Source organism: Myxine glutinosa, chromosome 1 (assembly GCF_964187855.1).
Source record: "Myxine glutinosa chromosome 1, kmMyxGlut1.1, whole genome shotgun sequence".
Taxonomy (NCBI): domain Eukaryota; kingdom Metazoa; phylum Chordata; class Myxini; order Myxiniformes; family Myxinidae; genus Myxine; species Myxine glutinosa.
Window position 1 is genome coordinate 179,786,331 of NC_136261.1, and position 19,336 is coordinate 179,805,666.

At 40.1% G+C, this 19,336-nt stretch overlaps 1 protein-coding gene across 1 annotated transcript in view; it reads right to left on the reverse strand.

Annotated features, from left to right (window-relative positions):
* The window catches only part of LOC137432387 (unconventional myosin-XV), a 214,080-nt gene that overhangs the window by 171,081 nt on the left and 23,663 nt on the right, over positions 1-19,336 (reverse strand). Inside the window, exons 4-7 of the mRNA XM_068124318.2 lie at positions 15,660-15,835; positions 11,342-11,426; positions 2,278-2,331; positions 1,198-1,276 (exon numbers count right to left, since the gene is read on the reverse strand). Of these exons, the coding sequence (XP_067980419.2) occupies positions 1,198-1,276; positions 2,278-2,331; positions 11,342-11,426; positions 15,660-15,835 (394 nt within the window). The remainder of the gene's footprint in view (positions 1-1,197; positions 1,277-2,277; positions 2,332-11,341; positions 11,427-15,659; positions 15,836-19,336) is intronic.

The following is a 19,336-nucleotide window of genomic DNA, read 5'->3' on the forward strand; positions in this document are numbered from 1 at the left end:
TGCTGTCCAGAAAGAACATCAGGGCAAGACTAAAGTTTGCCAATGAACACCGAGGCAAAGACCAGCACTTCTGGAACAATGTGCTCTGGACAGATGAGTCAAAGGTAGAGCTATTTGGCCACAGTACCCGAAGACATGTTTGGCGAAAACCAAAGACAGCATTTGACCACAAGAACCTGATACCAACTGTAAAGCATGGTGGTGGAAATATTATGGTTTGGGGCAGCTTTGCTGCATCAGGGCCTGGGCAGCTCACCATCATAGAATCCACTATGAATTCTTCATTGTACCAGAGGGTGCTTGAGGATAATGTGAGGCCATCTGTCGGAAAGTTGAAGCTCTACCGAAGGTGGACCTTGCAACATGACAATGACCCTAAACATATCAGTAAATCCACCAAGGAATGGCTGAAAAGAAAGAAATGGAGGGTTCTGGAATGGCCAAGTCAAAGCCCGGATCTAAATCCCATCGAGATGTTGTGGGGGGATTTGAAACGAGCTGTGCATGCAAGAAACCCCTCAAACATCGCACAGCTGAAAGAATTCTGCATGGAGGAGTGGGCAAAAATTTCTCTCAGTGGATGTCAGAGACTGGTAGACAGTTATAAGAAACACCTACTTGAGGTTGTTTCTGCCAAAGGGGGCAATACCACCTATTCGAGCCAAGGGTGTACTTACTTTTTACACATGCGAAATTTGCATTTATGTTTATTTAAATTACACAATGGACTACAAAATGTAAATGTTTCATGATGTTTGTTATATTATATCACCTTTATCTATCAATATTGTTGAAATGGAGATCAAATAGCTGTATGTTGAAATATGTTGAAAAAGTCAAAACTTTACATGGGGTGTACTTACTTTTTCACGTGACTGTATGTATGAATGTTTCAGAAGTCAGTTTCGATTTTTTAAATGCATTTCATTAATCATTTATTTTACATACTGTATCTGAAAACCAAGGTAGTTTGAGAAGAAATTGCAAATTGCCACTGGAATGTCAATTTTTAAAAAGAGCTGGTTGGGACGCACTTGATCATCAGGGATGGGTTAATAAGCAGGTCCATTTTCAATGTTCTGTGTTTATGTGTAAAAAAAACAAAAAAAAAACACGTCACCCTCATTTAAAACATAATCTTCTCATTTTTAAAGTTGTAAACTTTGTTGGAAAGCCCGTCATCTCTATTTTTCCTACCTTCACTGAATCGAAACAGCCGAGACAAATCTGCTGGGATGTCGAGTTGAGACAAGGACGCAAGTACTTCTTTCTCAGCCTGTAGCAGAAAACATCCATCACAAATGTATTCATTTCAACAAAACTTGAACTTTATTAAAATGGTAAAATAAAACGTAATTAGTTTAAAGACAAATAGCAAACGAAATGGAGAATTATTTAACAAGGAATAATAAAGAATCTCTTGGAGAATTAATTAACAAGAAATAAAAAATAATCTTAGCTCTTACACGAGCCTCGATCTTGTATACAAAAAAAAAGAAAAAAAAGAAGAGAAAGGAAGAACATCAGGATGACAGGTGAAGACTAGCTATAAATAACTATTTCAGAAGTTACCAAATGGTGGTCAAATGGTGATAATCGTGATTAAATGTAACTTTCAACTGGGAAACAGCAGAATTTTCCATGAATCTATACGATAAGAGAGCCGTTTGGCTGTCTGTCTGTGTATGTCACCATTTTTCTCAGATTTTTTTTCTTTTCTTTTTTTGTATACAGAATCGAGGCTCGTGAAAGAGCTAACATTTATCAAACAAACAAGCAAACAAAGTATATAAAAAGGGGAGCAGCAGACAAGATGGGGAGAGAAGGGGAAGCACACAAACTCAACATTTGAGAGCAGGGACATCGGGAGATGTGTGGGAGGGAGAGGGCTTGGGGGGAGGCAACAAGATGGCTGAACAGATCTTCATCAAACTTCCAGAGGTTCATCAGTGAGTGGTGGGGAGTGTTTAGGCAAAAAATATAATTGAAAAATTTGGAAAGATAGTTGGTTTTTTTTTTTCCTTTATTTTTCAACGCTCTATGGTGCCTGAGCCTTTGTAGCTCTGCAAAAGGTAACATTAAATGATCCCCGAATAGTTTGTGTGTGTAATAATATAATATTAAATATAAATTTTCCTTCGTGGGTGTAGGGAAGTGTTTTAGCGCCCCACAAAAAATAGGGGGAAAAAATTGATTTCTTCAAAATACCAACAGGATTATAACATGACCGGGCAACCGTACTCATGCTAGTAGGTTATTCGGGTAACGTATACTTACATTCGCCATGACTGTCCTTTCTTCACAATGTTTATTTCTTCTTGCAGCTTTAATCTGTAAATAAGACATTATGATTAATCCCGATTAAAAAACAAAGAGCAGATAAAAAGATGAAAAATCACCAATCGAGTTCGAAAAGTCATGACCGGGCCCCAAAACTGGTGAAGGTGCACTCGGCCGAAGCAGTCGGAGCAAAGGCGTTGATGGCCAAGGAAAGAAACCATACCTTGGGTCAACAAGATGAATCCTTACAAGTCACTATTTCCTTTAGGCACTTTATACTCCAGAAAAGTTGCAGTGTCAGGCTAATTACTCAAACTAAATTACCTTCAACAACAAAATAAGGCAAAAGAAACAAATAGAACAGAAACGCACAAGGCCAGAAAACATAACGCGAGCTTCAAAAGGTAGGAATGGACTTTGACCCATGCAAATGAAAATAGCAGGTACGCTGTCAGGCCCCACCTAGCTTGAAAGACCTTTGTTCATATTTTCCAAAGCACGAGTCATGTCGGTTGATGATAAACTATTTGGTTTTGAGACAACGCACAGCACTTCTCCATAAAACTGTATTGAAGAGGTTTCTTCCTGAAATGTTTATCATGAAAACATTTTTGTCATGCATGTTGCATGCAGTTTTTGAGGAAATGGGAAACATTTCATGTTAATGTGGAAGGCACATCCAAACAATGACTGGTGTGTCGACTAAGTCTGTTTAAACATTTTGACGATGTCTCGCTTTAAGTCCATAGTGTGGTCAAAACTCCAACACATTTGATTCCTATCCTCATCAGAGGAAGAGGGTGTTACATTCGGGTCCGTTTGTTAGTTGCAAAATTAAATATTTGGTCTGGTCTGTTATTCTGTGTGTCTGTGTGTTTGTCTGTCTGTCTGTCTGTCGCCTACAGGTCGCAATTCTACATTGATCTTCACGAAAGCTATTAACCTGGAAGAGCCAGTAAAAAGGTAGAATCCTATTGCTTTTGAGGTCAAAACGTCAAAGGTCAAAGTCACATAATATCATCAATTTTTAAGGAATGAAATCGCTTCAATATTTGGCTTTCCTTCCATACGTCCATCTGTCCGTCAAAAATTGAGAAGAAACTTTCTAACCCACCGTGTTTAATTCTGAAGGGTTTCAAAGGGTAATTCTAAAGGGTAATTCTAAAAGGAATTCTAAAGGGTAATTCGAAGGGGTAATTCCAAAGGGTAATTCAAAAGAGGAATTCTAAAGGGTAATTCTAAAGGGTTTTAAAGGGTAATTCTAAAGGGTAATTCTAAAGGGTAATTCTAAAGGCTTTTAAAGGGTAATTCTAAAGGGTAATTCTAAAGGGTAATTCTAAAGAGTAATTCTAAAGGGTAATTCTAAAGGGTAATTCTAAAGGGTAATTCTAAAGGGTAATTCAAAAGAGGAATTCTAAAGGGTAATTCTAAAGGGTAATTCTAAAGGCTTTTAAAGGGTAATTCTAAAGGGTAATTCAAAAGGGTAATTCTAAAGAGTAATTCTAAAGGGTAATTCTAAAGGGTAATTCTAAAGGGTAATTCTAAAGGGTTTTAAAGTGTAATTCTAAAGGGTAATTCTAAAGAGTAATTCTAAAGGGTAATTCTAAAGGGTATTAAAGTGTAATTCTAAAGGGTAATTCGAAAGAGGAATTCTAAACAGTCATTCTAAAGGGTTTTAAAGGGTAATTCTAAAGGGTAATTCTAAAGGGTAATTCTAAAGGGCAATTCTAAAGGGTAATTCTAAAGGGTAATTCTAAAGGGTTTTAAAGTGTAATTCTAAAGGGTAATTCTAAAGGGTAATTCTAAAGGGTAATTCTAAAGGGTAATTCTAAAGGGTAATTCTAAAGAGTAATTCTAAAAGGTAATTCTAAAGGGTAATTCTAAAGGGTAATTCTAAAGGTAATTATAAAGGGTAATTCTAAAGGGTAATTCTAAAGGGTAATTCTCAAGGGTAATTCCAAAGGGTAATTCTAAGGGTAATTCTAAAGGGTAATTCTAAAGAGTAATTCTAAAAGGTAATTCTAAAGGGTAATTCTAAAGGGTAATTCTAAAGGTAATTATAAAGGGTAATTCTAAAGGGTAATTCTAAAGGGTAATTCTCAAGGGTAATTCCAAAGGGTAATTCTAAGGGTAATTCTAAAGGGTAATTCTAAAGGTAATTATAAAGGGTAATTCTAAAGAGTAATTCTAAAAGGTAATTCTAAAGGGTAATTCTAAAGTGTAATTCTAAGGGTAATTCTAAAGGGTAATTCTAAAGGTAATTCTAAAAGGTAATTCTAAAGTGTAATTCTAAAGGGTAATTCTAAAGGGTAATTCCAAAGGGTAATTCTAAAGTGTAATTCTAAAGGGTAATTCTAAAGGGTAATTCCAAAGGGTAATTGTGAAGGGTAATTCTAAAGAGTAATTCTAAAGGGTAATTCTAAAGGGTAATTCCAAAGGGTAATTCCAAAGGGTAATTCCAAAGGGTAATTCCAAAGGGTAATTCTAAAGGGTAATTGTAAAGGGTAATTCTAAAGAGTAATTCTAAAGGGTAATTCTAAAGGGTAATTCTAAAGGGTAATTCTAAAGAGTAATTCTAAAGGGTAATTCGAAAGAGTAATTCGAAAGGGTAATTCAAAAGAGTAATTCTAAAGGGTAATTCTACAGGGTAATTCTAAAGGGTAATTCTAAAGAGTAATTCTAAAAGGTAATTCTAAAGGGTAATTCTAAAGGGTAATTCTAAAGGGTAATTCTAAAGGGTAATTCCAAAGGGTTTTAAAGTGTAATTCTAAAGGGTAATTCTAAAGAGTAATTCTAAAGGGTAATTCTAAAGGGTTTTAAAGTGTAATTCTAAAGGGTAATTCGAAAGAGGAATTCTAAAGAGTAATTCTAAAGGGTAATTCTAAAGGGTTTTAAAGGGTAATTCTAAAGGGTAATTCTAAAGGGTAATTCTAAAGGGCAATTCTAAAGGGTAATTCTAAAGGGTAATTCTAAAGGGTTTTAAAGTGTAATTCTAAAGGGTAATTCTAAAGGGTAATTCTAAAGGGTAATTCTAAAGGGTAATTCTAAAGGGTAATTCTAAAGTGTAATTCTCAAGGGTAATTCTATAGAGTAATTCTAAAAGGTAATTCTAAAGGGTTTTAAAGTGTAATTCTAAAGGGTAATTCTAAAGGGTAATTCTAAAGGGTAATTCTAAAGGGTAATTCCAAAGGGTAATTCTCAGGGTAATTCTAAAGGGTAATTCTAAAGGGTAATTCTAAAGAGTAATTCTAAAAGGTAATTCTAAAGTGTAATTCTAAAGGGTAATTCTAAAGGGTAATTCTAAAGGGTAATTCCAAAGGGTAATTCTAAAGGGTAATTGTAAAGGGTAATTCTAAAGAGTAATTCTAAAGGGTAATTCTAAAGGGTAATTCCAAAGGGTAATTCCAAAGGGTAATTCCAAAGGGTAATTACAAAGGGTAATTCTAAAGGGTAATTCTAAAGGGTAATTCTAAAGGGTAATTCTAAAGGGTAATTCTAAAGGGTAATTCTAAAGGGTCATTCTAAAGGGTAATTCTAAAGGGTAATTCTAAAGATTAGTTCTAATGGGTAATTATAATGGCTAATTCTAAAGGGTAATTCTTAAGAGTATTTCTAAAGGGTAATTCTAAAGGGTAATTCTAAAGGGTAATTAGAGAGGGTAATTCTAAAGGGTAATTCTAAAGGGTAATTCTAAAGGGTAATTAGAGAGGGTAATTCTAAAGGGTAATTCTAAAGGGTAATTCTAGAGGGTAATAAGAGAGGGTAATTCTAAAGAGTAATTCCAAAGAGTAATTCTGAAGAGTAATTCTAAAGGGTAATTAGAAAGGGTAATTCTAAAGGGTTTTAAAGGGTAATTCTAAAGAGTAATTATAAAGGGTAATTCTAAAGGGTAAATCCAAAGAGTAATTCTAAAGGGTAATTCTAAAGGGTAATTCTTAAGAGTATTTCTAAAGGGTAATTCTAAAGAGTAATTCTAAAGGGTAATTAGAGAGGGTAATTCTAAAGGGTAATTCTAAAGGGTAATTCTAGAGGGTAATAAGAGAGGGTAATTCTAAAGAGTAATTCCAAAGAGTAATTCTGAAGAGTAATTCTAAAGGGTAATTAGAAAGGGTAATTCTAAAGAGTTTTAAAGGGTAATTCTAAAGAGTAATTATAAAGGGTAATTCTAAAGGGTAAATCCAAAGAGTAATTCTAAAGGGTAATTATAAAGGGTAATTAGAAAGGGTAATTCTCAAGTGTAATTCTGCAAGGTAATTCTACAGGGTAATTCTAAAGGGTAATTAGAAAGGGTAATTCTAAAGAGTAATTCTAAAGGGTAATTCTAAAGGGTAATTCTAAAGGGTAAATCTAAAGAGTAATTATAAAGGGTAATTTTAAAGGGTAATTCTAAAAGGTAATTCTAAAGGGTAATTCTAAAGGGTAATTCTAAAGGGTAATTCTAAAGGGTAAATCTAAAGAGTAATTATAAAGGGTAATTCTAAGGGTAAATCTAAAGAGTAATTATAAAGGGTAATTCTAAGGGTAATTCTAAAGAGTAATTATAAAGGGTAATTCTAAAGGGTAATTAGAAAGGGTAATTCTAAAGGGTGATTCTAAAGGGTAAATCTAAAGAGTAATTATAAAGGGTAATTCTAAAGGGTGATTCTAAAGGGTAAATCTAAAGAGTAATTATAAAGGGTAATTTTAAAGGGTAATTCTAAAGAGTAATTCTAAAGGGTAATTTTAAAGGGTAATTCTAAAGGGTAATTCTGAAGGTTAATTCTAAAGAGTAATTCTAATGAGCAATTCCAAAGAGTAATTCTAAAGGGTAATTTTAAAGGGTAATTCTAAAGGGTAATTAGAAAGGGTAATTCTAAAGAGTAATTCTAATGGGTAATTCTAAAGGGTAATTCTAAAGAGCATTTCTAAAGGTTAATTCTAAAGGTTAATGCGAGAGGGTTTTAAAGGGTAATTCTCATGAGTTTTGTTCGTTTCTAGGCTTTGCAATTTCATATTAAAATGCCAAACTGAACCGCTTCCTTTGGACATGGGTGAGATTTCTTGTTTGGCAAATGACTTTAAATTTGAACAGAATTTGCATATTTATCAGGGAGATTTTAAAAAACATTTTTTTAAGTCATTTGAGTTTATAGTCACATCACTTGAGTCATAAAAAAGTCAATGAATTGGTTCACCAATCAAAAGGTGGAAGCTTATTCTTGTTGAGGTCCACAAAGCAAGGTCGCAATGACTGATTTTGCAAGTACCGGCCTATGACCTCTTGTTATCCTCGCCGTAGGGGAGAGTATTGCAGTAATTTGGGTCTGTTTGTTACTTGCAAAAATCGAAGATCTTTCAAATATATTGGTTGGTCGCATGTATTATTACTTGCCGCTAAAGATTCCGGCAAGTATGTTGATGTCTGTCTGTTTGTATGTATGTTTGCAGCACTATGTCTACACCGTTGCACGTAGAATCGCCAAACTTTGCACACGTGTTTGTCTTGCCCTGGAATAGACTGTGCCCAATTAATGACGTCATCGGTCACGTGATTCGGCCGCCATCTTGGAAAAACCGAAAAACTTTGCACCTCTATATCTCCGAAAGTGCTGAATAGAAAAAATTGAGACATGGCTCATTGTAAAGAACTCTCCATGGGGAATAAAATATGTTAATGATGACGTCATCGGTCACGTGGTTCGGCCGCCATCTTGGAAAAACTGAAAAAATTAGCATCTCCATATCTCCAAAGGTTCTGAATAGAAAAAATTGAGACATGGCTCATTGTAAAGAACTCTCCATGCGGAATAAAATATGTTAATGATGACGCCATCGGTCCCGTGCTTCGGCCGCCATCTTGGAAAAACCGAAAAACTTTGCACCTCCATATCTCCGAAAGTGCTCAATAGAAAAAATTGAGACATGGCTCATTGTAAACAAGTGAATCCACTTGGATTCCGCCCAGGTTGGCACATGGAAATTATGATGTAGCATAATTATCATCTCGGGTCAAGATTTGAAATTATGCCATGGTTTTTGTAAAATTGCTACTAGTATTCACATTATGTACTTTTCTTTTGATTTAAACATCCATAAATACAAAACAAATAGTTTTGTAATCTTAAAAATTTATTAAATGTACAAAATTCCTATCCTATAACATATATATCCTATAACCTATCCTATATATATCCTATATCATATAACATATATCCTATATATCCTATAACATAACATATAACAAATATATCCTATATTATGTACTAGCGAGCGGCCGCGTACCAGCCAAAGGGGTAGCCCATGGTTAGCCTAAATATAGATTTGATGACGTCATGTTTACACATCTGAGCGACAGAAACTGTCTACACATCTGAGCGACAGAAACGTCTACACTGTTGGAGCTTCACTTTTGGAGAGACAGAAATTCTGGGTCATTTGGGTCCTCTGGGTCATTTGGGTCCTCTGGGTCATTTGGGTCCTCTGGGTCATTTGGGTCCTCTGGGTCATTTGGGTCCTCTGGGTCATTTGGGTCCTCTGGGTCATTTGGGTCCTCTGGGTCATTTGGGTCCTCTGGGTCATTTGGGTCCTCTGGGTCATTTGGGTCCTCTGGGTCATTTGGGTCATTTGGGTCCTCTGGGTCATTTGGGTCCTCTGGGTCATTTGGGTCCTCTGGGTCATTTGGGTCCTCTGGGTCATTTGGGTCATTTGGGTCCTCTGGGTCATTTGGGTCCTCTGGGTCATTTGGGTCATTTGGGTCCTCTGGGTCATTTGGGTCATTTGGGTCATTTGGGTCCTCTGGGTCATTTGGGTCATTTGGGTCCTCTGGGTCATTTGGGTCCTCTGGGTCATTTGGGTCCTCTGGGTCATTTGGGTCCTCTGGGTCATTTGGGTCCTCTGGGTCATTTGGGTCCTCTGGGTCATTTGGGTCCTCTGGGTCATTTGGGTCTTCTGGGTCATTTGGGTCCTCTGGGTCATTTGGGTCCTCTGGGTCATTTGGGTCCTCTGGGTCATTTGGGTCCTCTGGGTCATTTGGGTCCTCTGGGTCATTTGGGTCCTCTGGGTCATTTGGGTCATTTGGGTCCTCTGGGTCATTTGGGTCCTCTGGGTCATTTGGGTCCTCTGGGTCATTTGGGTCCTCTGGGTCATTTGGGTCCTCTGGGTCATTTGGGTCCTCTGGGTCATTTGGGTCCTCTGGGTCATTTGGGTCCTCTGGGTCATTTGGGTCCTCTGGGTCATTTGGGTCCTCTGGGTCATTTGGGTCCTCTGGGTCATTTGGGTCCTCTGGGTCATTTGGGTCCTCTGGGTCATTTGGGTCCTCTGGGTCATTTGGGTCCTCTGGGTCATTTGGGTCCTCTGGGTCATTTGGGTCATTTGGGTCCTCTGGGTCATTTGGGTCCTCTGGGTCATTTGGGTCCTCTGGGTCATTTGGGTCCTCTGGGTCATTTGGGTCCTCTGGGTCATTTGGGTCCTCTGGGTCATTTGGGTCCTATATTCCTATCCTATAACATATATATCCTATAACCTATCCTATATATATCCTATATCATATAACATATATCCTATATATCCTATAACATAACATATAACAAATATATCCTATATTATGTACTAGCGAGCGGCCGCGTACCAGCCAAAGGGGTAGCCCATGGTTAGCCTAAATATAGATTTGATGACGTCATGTTTACACATCTGAGCGACAGAAACTGTCTACACATCTGAGCGACAGAAACGTCTACACTGTTGGAGCTTCACTTTTGGAGAGACAGAAATTCCCAGGCAAACGCTATAACGCACCAGGTTTACAACCTGTGCGTTAATAACTCTCCATGGGGAATAAAAGATGGTGATGACGTCATAGGTCATGTGGTTCGGCCGCCATCTTGGAAAAACCGAAAAACTTAGCACCTCTATATCTCCAGCATCTCCAAAAGTGCTGAATAGAAAAAATTGAGACATGGTTCATTATAAAGAACACTCCATGGGGAATAAAATATGTTAATGATGATGTCATTGGTCACATGGTTCGGCCGCCATCTTGGAAAAACCGAAAAACTTAGCACCTCTATATCTCCAGCATCTCCAAAAGTGCTGAATAGAAAAAATTGAGACATGGCTCATTGTAAAGAACTCTCCATGGGGAATAAAATATGTTAATGATGACGTCATCGGTCACGTGGTTCGGCCGCCATATTTGTCCTAAATGACTGATAAAAAAGCAAATTCCAGCAAGTCCTCGGTCTCTGACCGATTTTTCATTCTGTCTGTCGGTTTGTCTGGTTGGCTGTCTGTTTGTATGTCGCTCACCTACAGGTCACAATTTTAAACCAATCTTTACGAAATTTGACCAAATGGTAGAGTTGGTCATAAGGTATAAGCCTATTAACTTTGAGGGCAAAAGGTCAAAACGTCAAGATAGGCCAAAGGTCAACAACATTGTCAAATTACTAAAATCCTCAATTTTCATCTGATTGACTTGAAATTTGAAGAGGATTTGCATATCAGGTCAGTGAATTCAACCACCAATTAATTATTTTTGAGGTCAACATTGGCTAAAAGGTCAACATAGGCCAAAGCTCAACAACTTAATTTGGAATTTCTAAAATCCTTAATTTTCATCCAGTTGACTTGAAATTTGAAGAGGATTGGCATATCACATCACTGAATTCAGCCACAAATAATTTTTGAGGTCAACTTTGACTAAAAGGTCAACATAGGCCAACTGTCAACAACTCAGGTAAAGTTTCTAAAATCCTCAATTTTCACTCGATTGACTTGAAATTTGAAAAGGATTTGCATATCCAGCACTTAATTCAATCACCAATTATTTTTGAGGTCGAAAGGTGAAAAGGTCAACATAGGTCAAACTTCTAAAATCGTCAATTTTCATCTGATTGACTTGAACTACATTTCACACTGGATGGAAGTGAAAAACAAACAGAGGCTTTATTTGCTTTTGTGCCACAATTTTGGTCAGACTCTTTAGCACCCTCCCCCACCTTGAAACTTCAGCCCTATGTACATGTTTGTAACTTGTAAGTGATTATTAACACCGGCATTAATTCATTGAATGCATTAATCTCACCTTTTTGTAAGACTGGAGTAATACAATGACTATTACAGCGGCTCGAAGCTGTATTACTCCTTTCCGAGACCTTCGTAGCTTTTTGCTGCAAAACATGTCAAGATTTTAAATATGTTGATGGAAAGATGTCAAATAATCACTTTAAACTACAAAAAAGAAGGAATCACGTCTGAGTCATAACTACAGTAAGACTTTAAAAACGGAATGTGTTGCTTACTTCATTGATGCTCAGCATTTAAAAAGGATAGAGAACAATCAACTATATGTTGGCAACCATTGCAGACTCCTGATGGGCCTAACGACAACCTCATGCGTTGAAGTTTCTTGCAAAGGAACTACAAAGGAATTGGAATTCCAGATAAGGTATTTTCATCATGGTCGTCTGTCCATCCGTCGCATATTTCGACTTTTCCAGCCAAACCGCTGGGACGATCCAGCTGAAATTTGGCAGCAAAGTCCTGCTCCTGACTGGTAACGGGAATTGCAAAGCTCATTCCAGTGATGTGACCGAAAGTGTGTCGAAATAGCGGACTTGGTAAATTTCTTCAAAAATATTTTTCTCCAGACCCACCAGTCAGAATGCTACCAAATTTGAGTTAAAACATTAGGCCGGGGCCCAGATAAGCTACAGGTCCAGTGGTCCTATTTTTATAAACTCATCGTCTATTGTTCAGTCTTCAAACTTAAATCATGTCAGAATACTTACATGCGGTAGATGTGAAAAAGAAAAAGCTCTCTCTCTCTCTCTCTCTTCATATGCTTCCACTATTTAAAGAATTACCTGAATGCAGTCAACATTAACTCTCGTGTTTGTCTTTATTGTGCATAATCGTCGTATTCCTGAATGCAACTTGGACGCGTAAAAAAATAGGAAATATGATAACTATCCATGGAGGTGACGTGTTGATTTCCTACCATTTCCTGTTAACACAAGCAAGCAGCAACGATGGATGCAAAAATCTAGTATAATTTATCTTGGGGTCCAAGAACCCAACAAACAATATAATTATAACAGCCCTCACAGCTCCCACACCCACAAGAGCATGACTAATAGAAAGATCATAATTTTAAAAGTTGATTTTAAACTTACCATATATGCATTCACAAGCCCCAAAAATGTCCTTCACATTGGTGTTAAGAAGTACCAAACCAGATACGTGTTACCCTCAGGGAAGTCTACCTGATAACCACGTTAACAGTCTACCATCTCACAACCACGTAAATAATAACTGGCACAAGCTTTGTGTATTTTCACATTATGTAAAAATCCTTTCTGGTTTGAGTTGGTTACCGTTACTTGGCAATGACGCATGACATTGCCTTTCAAATGTGCCATGTTCACAGGAGGCACTCCCAGAAGGTTCAAATTCCCCTCACTGATAGAGATATGTCAGGGGTTTGGGTAGCATATGCCTGTCCACTCAGACCTGACACCGGCCCAGATAATTGTTTGTGGTATGGGCAGTGGCCCTTTCAGCGAACTGAGAAAGTTATCAAACTCTTTTGTCGTGCAGAGGTTCTCAGGTACTTTTCCAAACATTTTTGGCTTATTTTAGAAGCTCGGTGAACCATTTTATGTAACAATCCTTATCTCGCACACACAATATACTGTCGTGTCGCCCAGCAATTAAGACCACTGGGTGACAAATGACCAATTGTTTTTCCTCCCGAGGTGAACTCCGAATTATTGGCGGTTATTTTTATAGTGCGCGCGAGACGGAAGGCAGCGAGGTGCTAACCTGAACGAAACACATGGGTTTAATCCCAAACCCAGCACCATGCAAACAAGACACAAGAAATAAAATGCAACAATAATGAATTTAATAGGAATAAACCAAAGAGGTGAAAATGAAAGATGAGGTAAAACTAAAGCCTAATTTGAGACGTCTCCACTCAGTCACAAAAACACACAGGGGAAAAGATAAAATATAATAAAAAGAAGATCCCTTTAGCTGCCGGCACTCAGATTTTGTCCAAAATGCTTTTAGGGGCTTGGTGCCACTTGCTTGGCAGCCGGTTTATCCACTTGCATGGGCAGCGCTCCAAAAATGGCGCCGAAACCACGCGCTGAAAATGCCCAGGCGTGAAGCAAGCAGCCAAGATGGCCGTCTATCGCTCTCCACTGTCAAGTGCCACGCAGACCTCAGCTCCTTGAGCCCAAATGTTGCCCGCCTCTGTCGCAATGCTGCCAGCGCCGTAAAAGCTCCATGCTCCTTCAAAGCGCACACAAATCCCAGCACCGCAAATGCACCAAAAATGGCGAACTTCTTGTTTGTGTCCAGAGCCAAAGCAACAGACAGAGAGAGAGAGAGACAGAGAGAGAGAGAGAGACAGAGAGACAGAGAGACAGAGAGACAGAGAGACAGAGAGACAGAGAGACAGAGAGACAGAGAGACAGAGAGACAGAGAGACAGAGAGACCGAGAGACAGAGAGACAGAGAGACAGAGAGACAGAGAGACAGAGAGAGAGAGAGAGAGAGAGAGAGAGAGAGACTCTTCCTCTTCCTGCTCGAAGCTTCTCGCTATGACATCACACTGACAAATCGCCGAGCCCCTTCGAATTACCCCATGGTCGTGCTCGACCAATGATGAACTTTGGGGCGTGGCCTGCCACTTTGCTTAGCGTGAGCGTCATTAAGGCGTGGCTTACTTGCCGACCGGCAATGTTCGGGTACTATCAGCAATTATGTCAGTTATTGTTCGTTAATGGATGGTCTTATGGCCGGCCTTGTTGTAATAATAAACTATAACAATGCGACTGTGTCACCAATATGCCTCCGCATAGTCCCACAATGGGTAGATGCCATCACTCTGCATATGTATGGGAAGGGGATCACGTTTGTGAAGTTTTGTGTTGATTGGATAAGGTTCGTTTTTCTATCCAAGATGGCTGCCAAACCACGTGACCTATGACATCACCATTTTCAAACTATATGCAACAGTGCTGGTCGATTATATTTGTAAAATTTCGCATCGACAGGGTGAGCGGTTTCAGAGATATAATTATTTAATATTTTCCTTCAATCCAATATGGCTACCAAACCATGTGACCTATGATGTCATAAATTTAATATTTCAATACAAATGGGTTATAGATCATGTGCATTCAATTTCTGATTTTTAGGATAAGGAATTCAATTAAAACATTTTTGGCTGTTATACCACTTCACTTATGATGTCATCATCATGCTTTTGTTCCCCATTGAGAGTACTTGACAATGTGCCAAGTTTCAAATTTTTCCATTCAGCGGTTTCCGAGAATTTTTTTTTAATTATTTGCGTTTAATCCAAGATGGCTGCCATACCACATGACCGATGACATCACAATTATCATAAAAACATTCTGCATGTGTGTCACTCATGTCCTGAAAGTTTGGTCTCAATCGGACATGTGGTTGCTGAAAAAAACGAGGTTTAGCCCGTAGAGACGTACGGAAGTACAGACGTACAGACGTACGGACGGAGAACCCAAAAACATAATGCCTCCAGCGAATTTGTCGGCGGAGGCATAAAAACGTAGGGAAACCCCACCGAGGGCAATCACATACTGGGGGGAAACTAATCTTAACCCCTATCTAATTACCATCGTGTGAAGATACGTAAACAACTTTAAGCTCCAGTTTCCCTACTTAATACATTGAGATGTCTCCTACTCGTCCACAGTCCATGCTATTTCTATACAATCCTACCTCTACAATGGTATTCCATCACCTACCCCCACAAACGTAACAATACTTTAGGTGCCCCGAACACAGCCTAAGGTTTCTGTGCATGCCCCTTTCTTCTAAGCATTCTGCTTCTAAGCATTCTTCTAAGAGGTAAGCATTCTGCAGTGGATTACCTTATTTAGAAAGTCCCGTATTAGGGCAGGATTTTTTGAAATTATGCTCAGCTGGAGAACGCACTATCTCTGTAACATCCTGTCAGGACTTTTGCATGAAAGGAAAATAACCCAAATTTCCGGGAGCACAAAATGTGCTGTGGACGAGTGACTTCAACATCAGCCACAAACAATAATTGAGCTGGCAAAATCCTAAAAGGCATTGTTGCCAGGCAGGGCCTGCATCAAATAGTGAAAAATAGAAAACCAAAAAAGGAAGCCACGTACTTGAGCTCATATTTACCAACCTGCCTAATCACAGAAATGTCTGTTCCTTATGCATCAGAAAGACACAGGTAGGCCAGCACAATGGTACTTGCCACAAGAAGACTGCCCCAAAGGAGCCAGCAGAGCAAGCTGAAATGAAAACCAAACGTGCACAATGTACAGCACAATAAACATACCAAAGACAAACCTTCATTTTCTCTGGTGACTAACCGAATCTGGTGTCCACGTATGTAAGCCTGGATGATAATCGCCTTTCGACGGAACAGAAGGAATTTTCGACGACTCAAGAAGCCACGGAGGTGCCGTTGAATGATTACAGCAGCCAGGCCCTCTCGACAGGTACCCTCTTTTACCAGCTGCTCACTCAACTTCTCGTGTAAAAACACCTACAGGCAGCACAAAAATACCAGTGATATAACTAAAGTCTACTGCTTTCACAGAATAGAAAGACATTATGGCCCAAATTTATAAAAGCTTTACAAAAGGCGTTTAAGAGTTAGACGCTTGCAGAATCTCTAATCGTGCAATGATCATCTGTTCAAAGTTAGTCGTTAGTCGCTAATGGCATGTTCAAGAGTGTATTTAAGGCCTTGACGCAAGCATTGCACGGTGTATAATTGGTTGTTAATATGAATGGTGAATATGCATGCATTTCGCTGACGTGCATTGAGAATCTTCGAGGATAGATGCAATCCTCTGGAGAAGGATGACAATATCAAATTTGTCTGGAGTTAGACTCTTGAAGTAATCATTTCGTTGGCAGCTGAATCTAATCCAAGATGACCTGGATCAACCTACGATGAGGAGCAATGCGCTGAATTAACTCCAACAACACGATCACATAGAGATAGAATACCAGCACAAATAGCATACTAATTGCATGTATGTATATGTATGTATGTATGTACTGTATGTATGTATATGTATGTGTGTGTATGTATGTATGTATGCATGTATATGTATGTATGTGTGTATATGTATGTGTGTTGATGTATGTATTGTTATGTCGGTGGGGTAGTGATATGTAGAGTCAGGTAGATTTGTGTAGGTATCATGCTCCGACTGTCGTGGAGAAGAAGAACCACCACCATGTAATAAGTAGAGGACCTGTTTAGCCTGGATGTCGGATTAAGGTGTATCTTCATCCCCCATTACAAGGAATGGGGCATGTTAACTGGTTATAGGGATTATGTTAATTCCCCTGTTCATCAAACCTCAGTGATTTATTTCCTTTGCCCCTTTTGGCGCCATACCATAGACACTGGTGAGAAAGTGCCCATTAAACCACAATTAATAATCAAAACCAACTGGAAGCCAGGCATCAAACACCAGGGCTAACAATCCCGCCTGGGGGGCACACATCGCTCAGGCAGGCCAAGAGCCACGCCCAGAAGGACAGTGATTGGGCAGGAGTTGACCAACAGGAAGGCCGGGGTAAGAAGGGACTCGCTGATTGGTGAAAGAAGGGTGAGCAAGAAGTGGCACGCTGACTGCTGGATAGCTGAGCATGCAGTGGTGGCCTGCGGGCTGATTGGTGGAGAGTCACAGATGATGTCACGAGACGGCCGATAACAAGAACACGCTGACCGACATCTTGCCCCCTTGGTATCGGACTCTGGTGAAAGACGGTTGAGCGCTGACGATTCTCCCCCCTGTCTTGACGTTCTGGACCTCGGTTCTGGCGGAAGCGGTTGTGGGCCGTGATCGTATCCTCATTCCCCTGTTCGACTGAGGTGAGGAGTAAGAGCCGCAGATGGAGAGCTGCAGTTTTGCCAGGCAGAAACGACGCATGGACAAATGCTCGGGGGGCCTTCATTGAGGCCTGGTGAGGCCTGTTTCACGCCAACGCACTCGCTTCACACGCAACGCTACCAGCACCCCGGACCCGTTTGCAGACCCTGACAAGGTTCAAGCCGATTGAGCTAAGTGCAAATAACCACACGTTTTTCTTTTCCAGGTTATCCTTCCCATTTGGCCGTGTTCTAAGTCTGGTGAGGGAGCGATCCATTTAGGAACATTATTTATTATCACGCGTTTTATTTTGTATTACCGGCAATCCGTTTTAATAAACCCTTTTGTGATTTTCCTGTACATTTTAAATCCGGTTTCGTTTGAGTTACTTTTTGCAGGTTGCAGACTGCCCGGCGGGATCGCTCAGGAAAGCGCTTCAGCTTCCTCCCCTCCCCTTTCTTCCTCCGGCGCATATGATAAAAATCCACATTTGATCAGTCGCCTCCAAGTTAAAGCTCGCTATTGGCCATTCGTGATCCCTGTGGCGTTCACCCGGGGAATCACACGACAGTATGTATATTTATATGTGTGTGTGTGTATGTATGTATGTATGTATGTATGTATGTATGTATGTATGTATGTATGTATGTATGTATATATGCAAGTCGTTGGTGCTGTGATTCTAGCATTCTATGCAAGTGCATCATTGCAATTGGATGTTGGAGATATGTAATCGGTTGTTTAGATGCGCACAACTAAACAGCTGTTTATCTCCCTCTGTAAATTGCTATTTAGACGTGCGTTTTGCTGTGCGCGTACAACGATGGTTTTGTTAGCATTTAAGGGTTAGGCGTGTGCTAGCGAGACGCTTGCTCAAGAAACGCCTTTCGTAAATCTGGTCTTCTGTTGTTGTGGACGTTTGTTTTAAAATGCCTTTCTGCAGTTATAACTACCTGGAGAAGTCAAGCTAAATTCAGCTAGCTTGGAAGAAATATCGAAGAGTGAAAAACAATTTTGCTGTTTAGATACTTGCTAGTTTGATACATTTGCAATTCAGCGGCAGAGCCATGCCCTCTGCCAATGATGCTTCCCCACAGCCAAACTAACGAATGAAGAAGTTACATTTGGAATGATTTTTATATCTTTAGGAGCCTTGTCTGTGATGAAAACATTTGACATGGAAGATATACAATATAATAATAAGAAAGAGTATTCGTCAGATTGGCCAATAATTTCACTTATAAGTGAAATTATTGGCCAATCTGACGAATACTATTTTAAAACGTGATTTTAAAATATTGTTACAGATACGACTTTGATGGTATGGTGGGCCGAGCGGGATGGCCGCCGTATCCGTACAAGTTACCCCGATTGCACCCGGGGTTGACTAATCGCGCTATGCTGGCTCAATAGGAAAGAGAAGACACCCGGCTGGGTTATAATGACACAATACGACACCAGGGGTTCAGTTCTCAAGTATATTCGTACGGAAAAAGGTTAGATTACAGGGGCTAGAGGTATATTTACAGGAAGACAGGCACTTAGACACACTCTTATATTAACCCTAGACAGACCACAGATAAACGGGACAACGCTGACTCACACGGGATTTGATGGCAAGGAAAGCGGCAGTCGATGGCTCAGGTGCACCTGGCTCAGGGACAGAATCACGTACGGTGGTGTCCAGCAAATGCGGGGAGGTCGCTCAGCGCTCGTGGGTCGCGACTTTGGTGGAGATGCCGGGGAGGTCGCTCAGCGCTCGGGAGGGTGGCGTCTTTTCCTTCCAAGCTCGGGGCGCATCTCACGTCACGTCCGGCGCGGGGCCGCGTATATCCGGCGGGGAGTGACACGCCCTCGGCTCGTTAGCGCCGCCCCAGATGGCATCGGCCCATGGCTTCTCATTGGGTGCGGGGGTTACCGGCTCCGCCCTTGACGAGGGGCCGACAGGGAGCCCCTTCGTGGTAACCCCGTGGAGCGCGTGGTCAATGGCGGCTAACTGAGCCGGAAGGAGGACGCCCACTCCCCATGCCGTCACCGCGCCGCCCCCCTCTTTTGTTGTTGTTGTTGTAGTTGGCGCTTCTTCATGGGGAAGAGATGCGGAGAGGTATGGGAAGGTCCTAAACTCCTACTGGTGCCATATCATCACATTCTGGTGC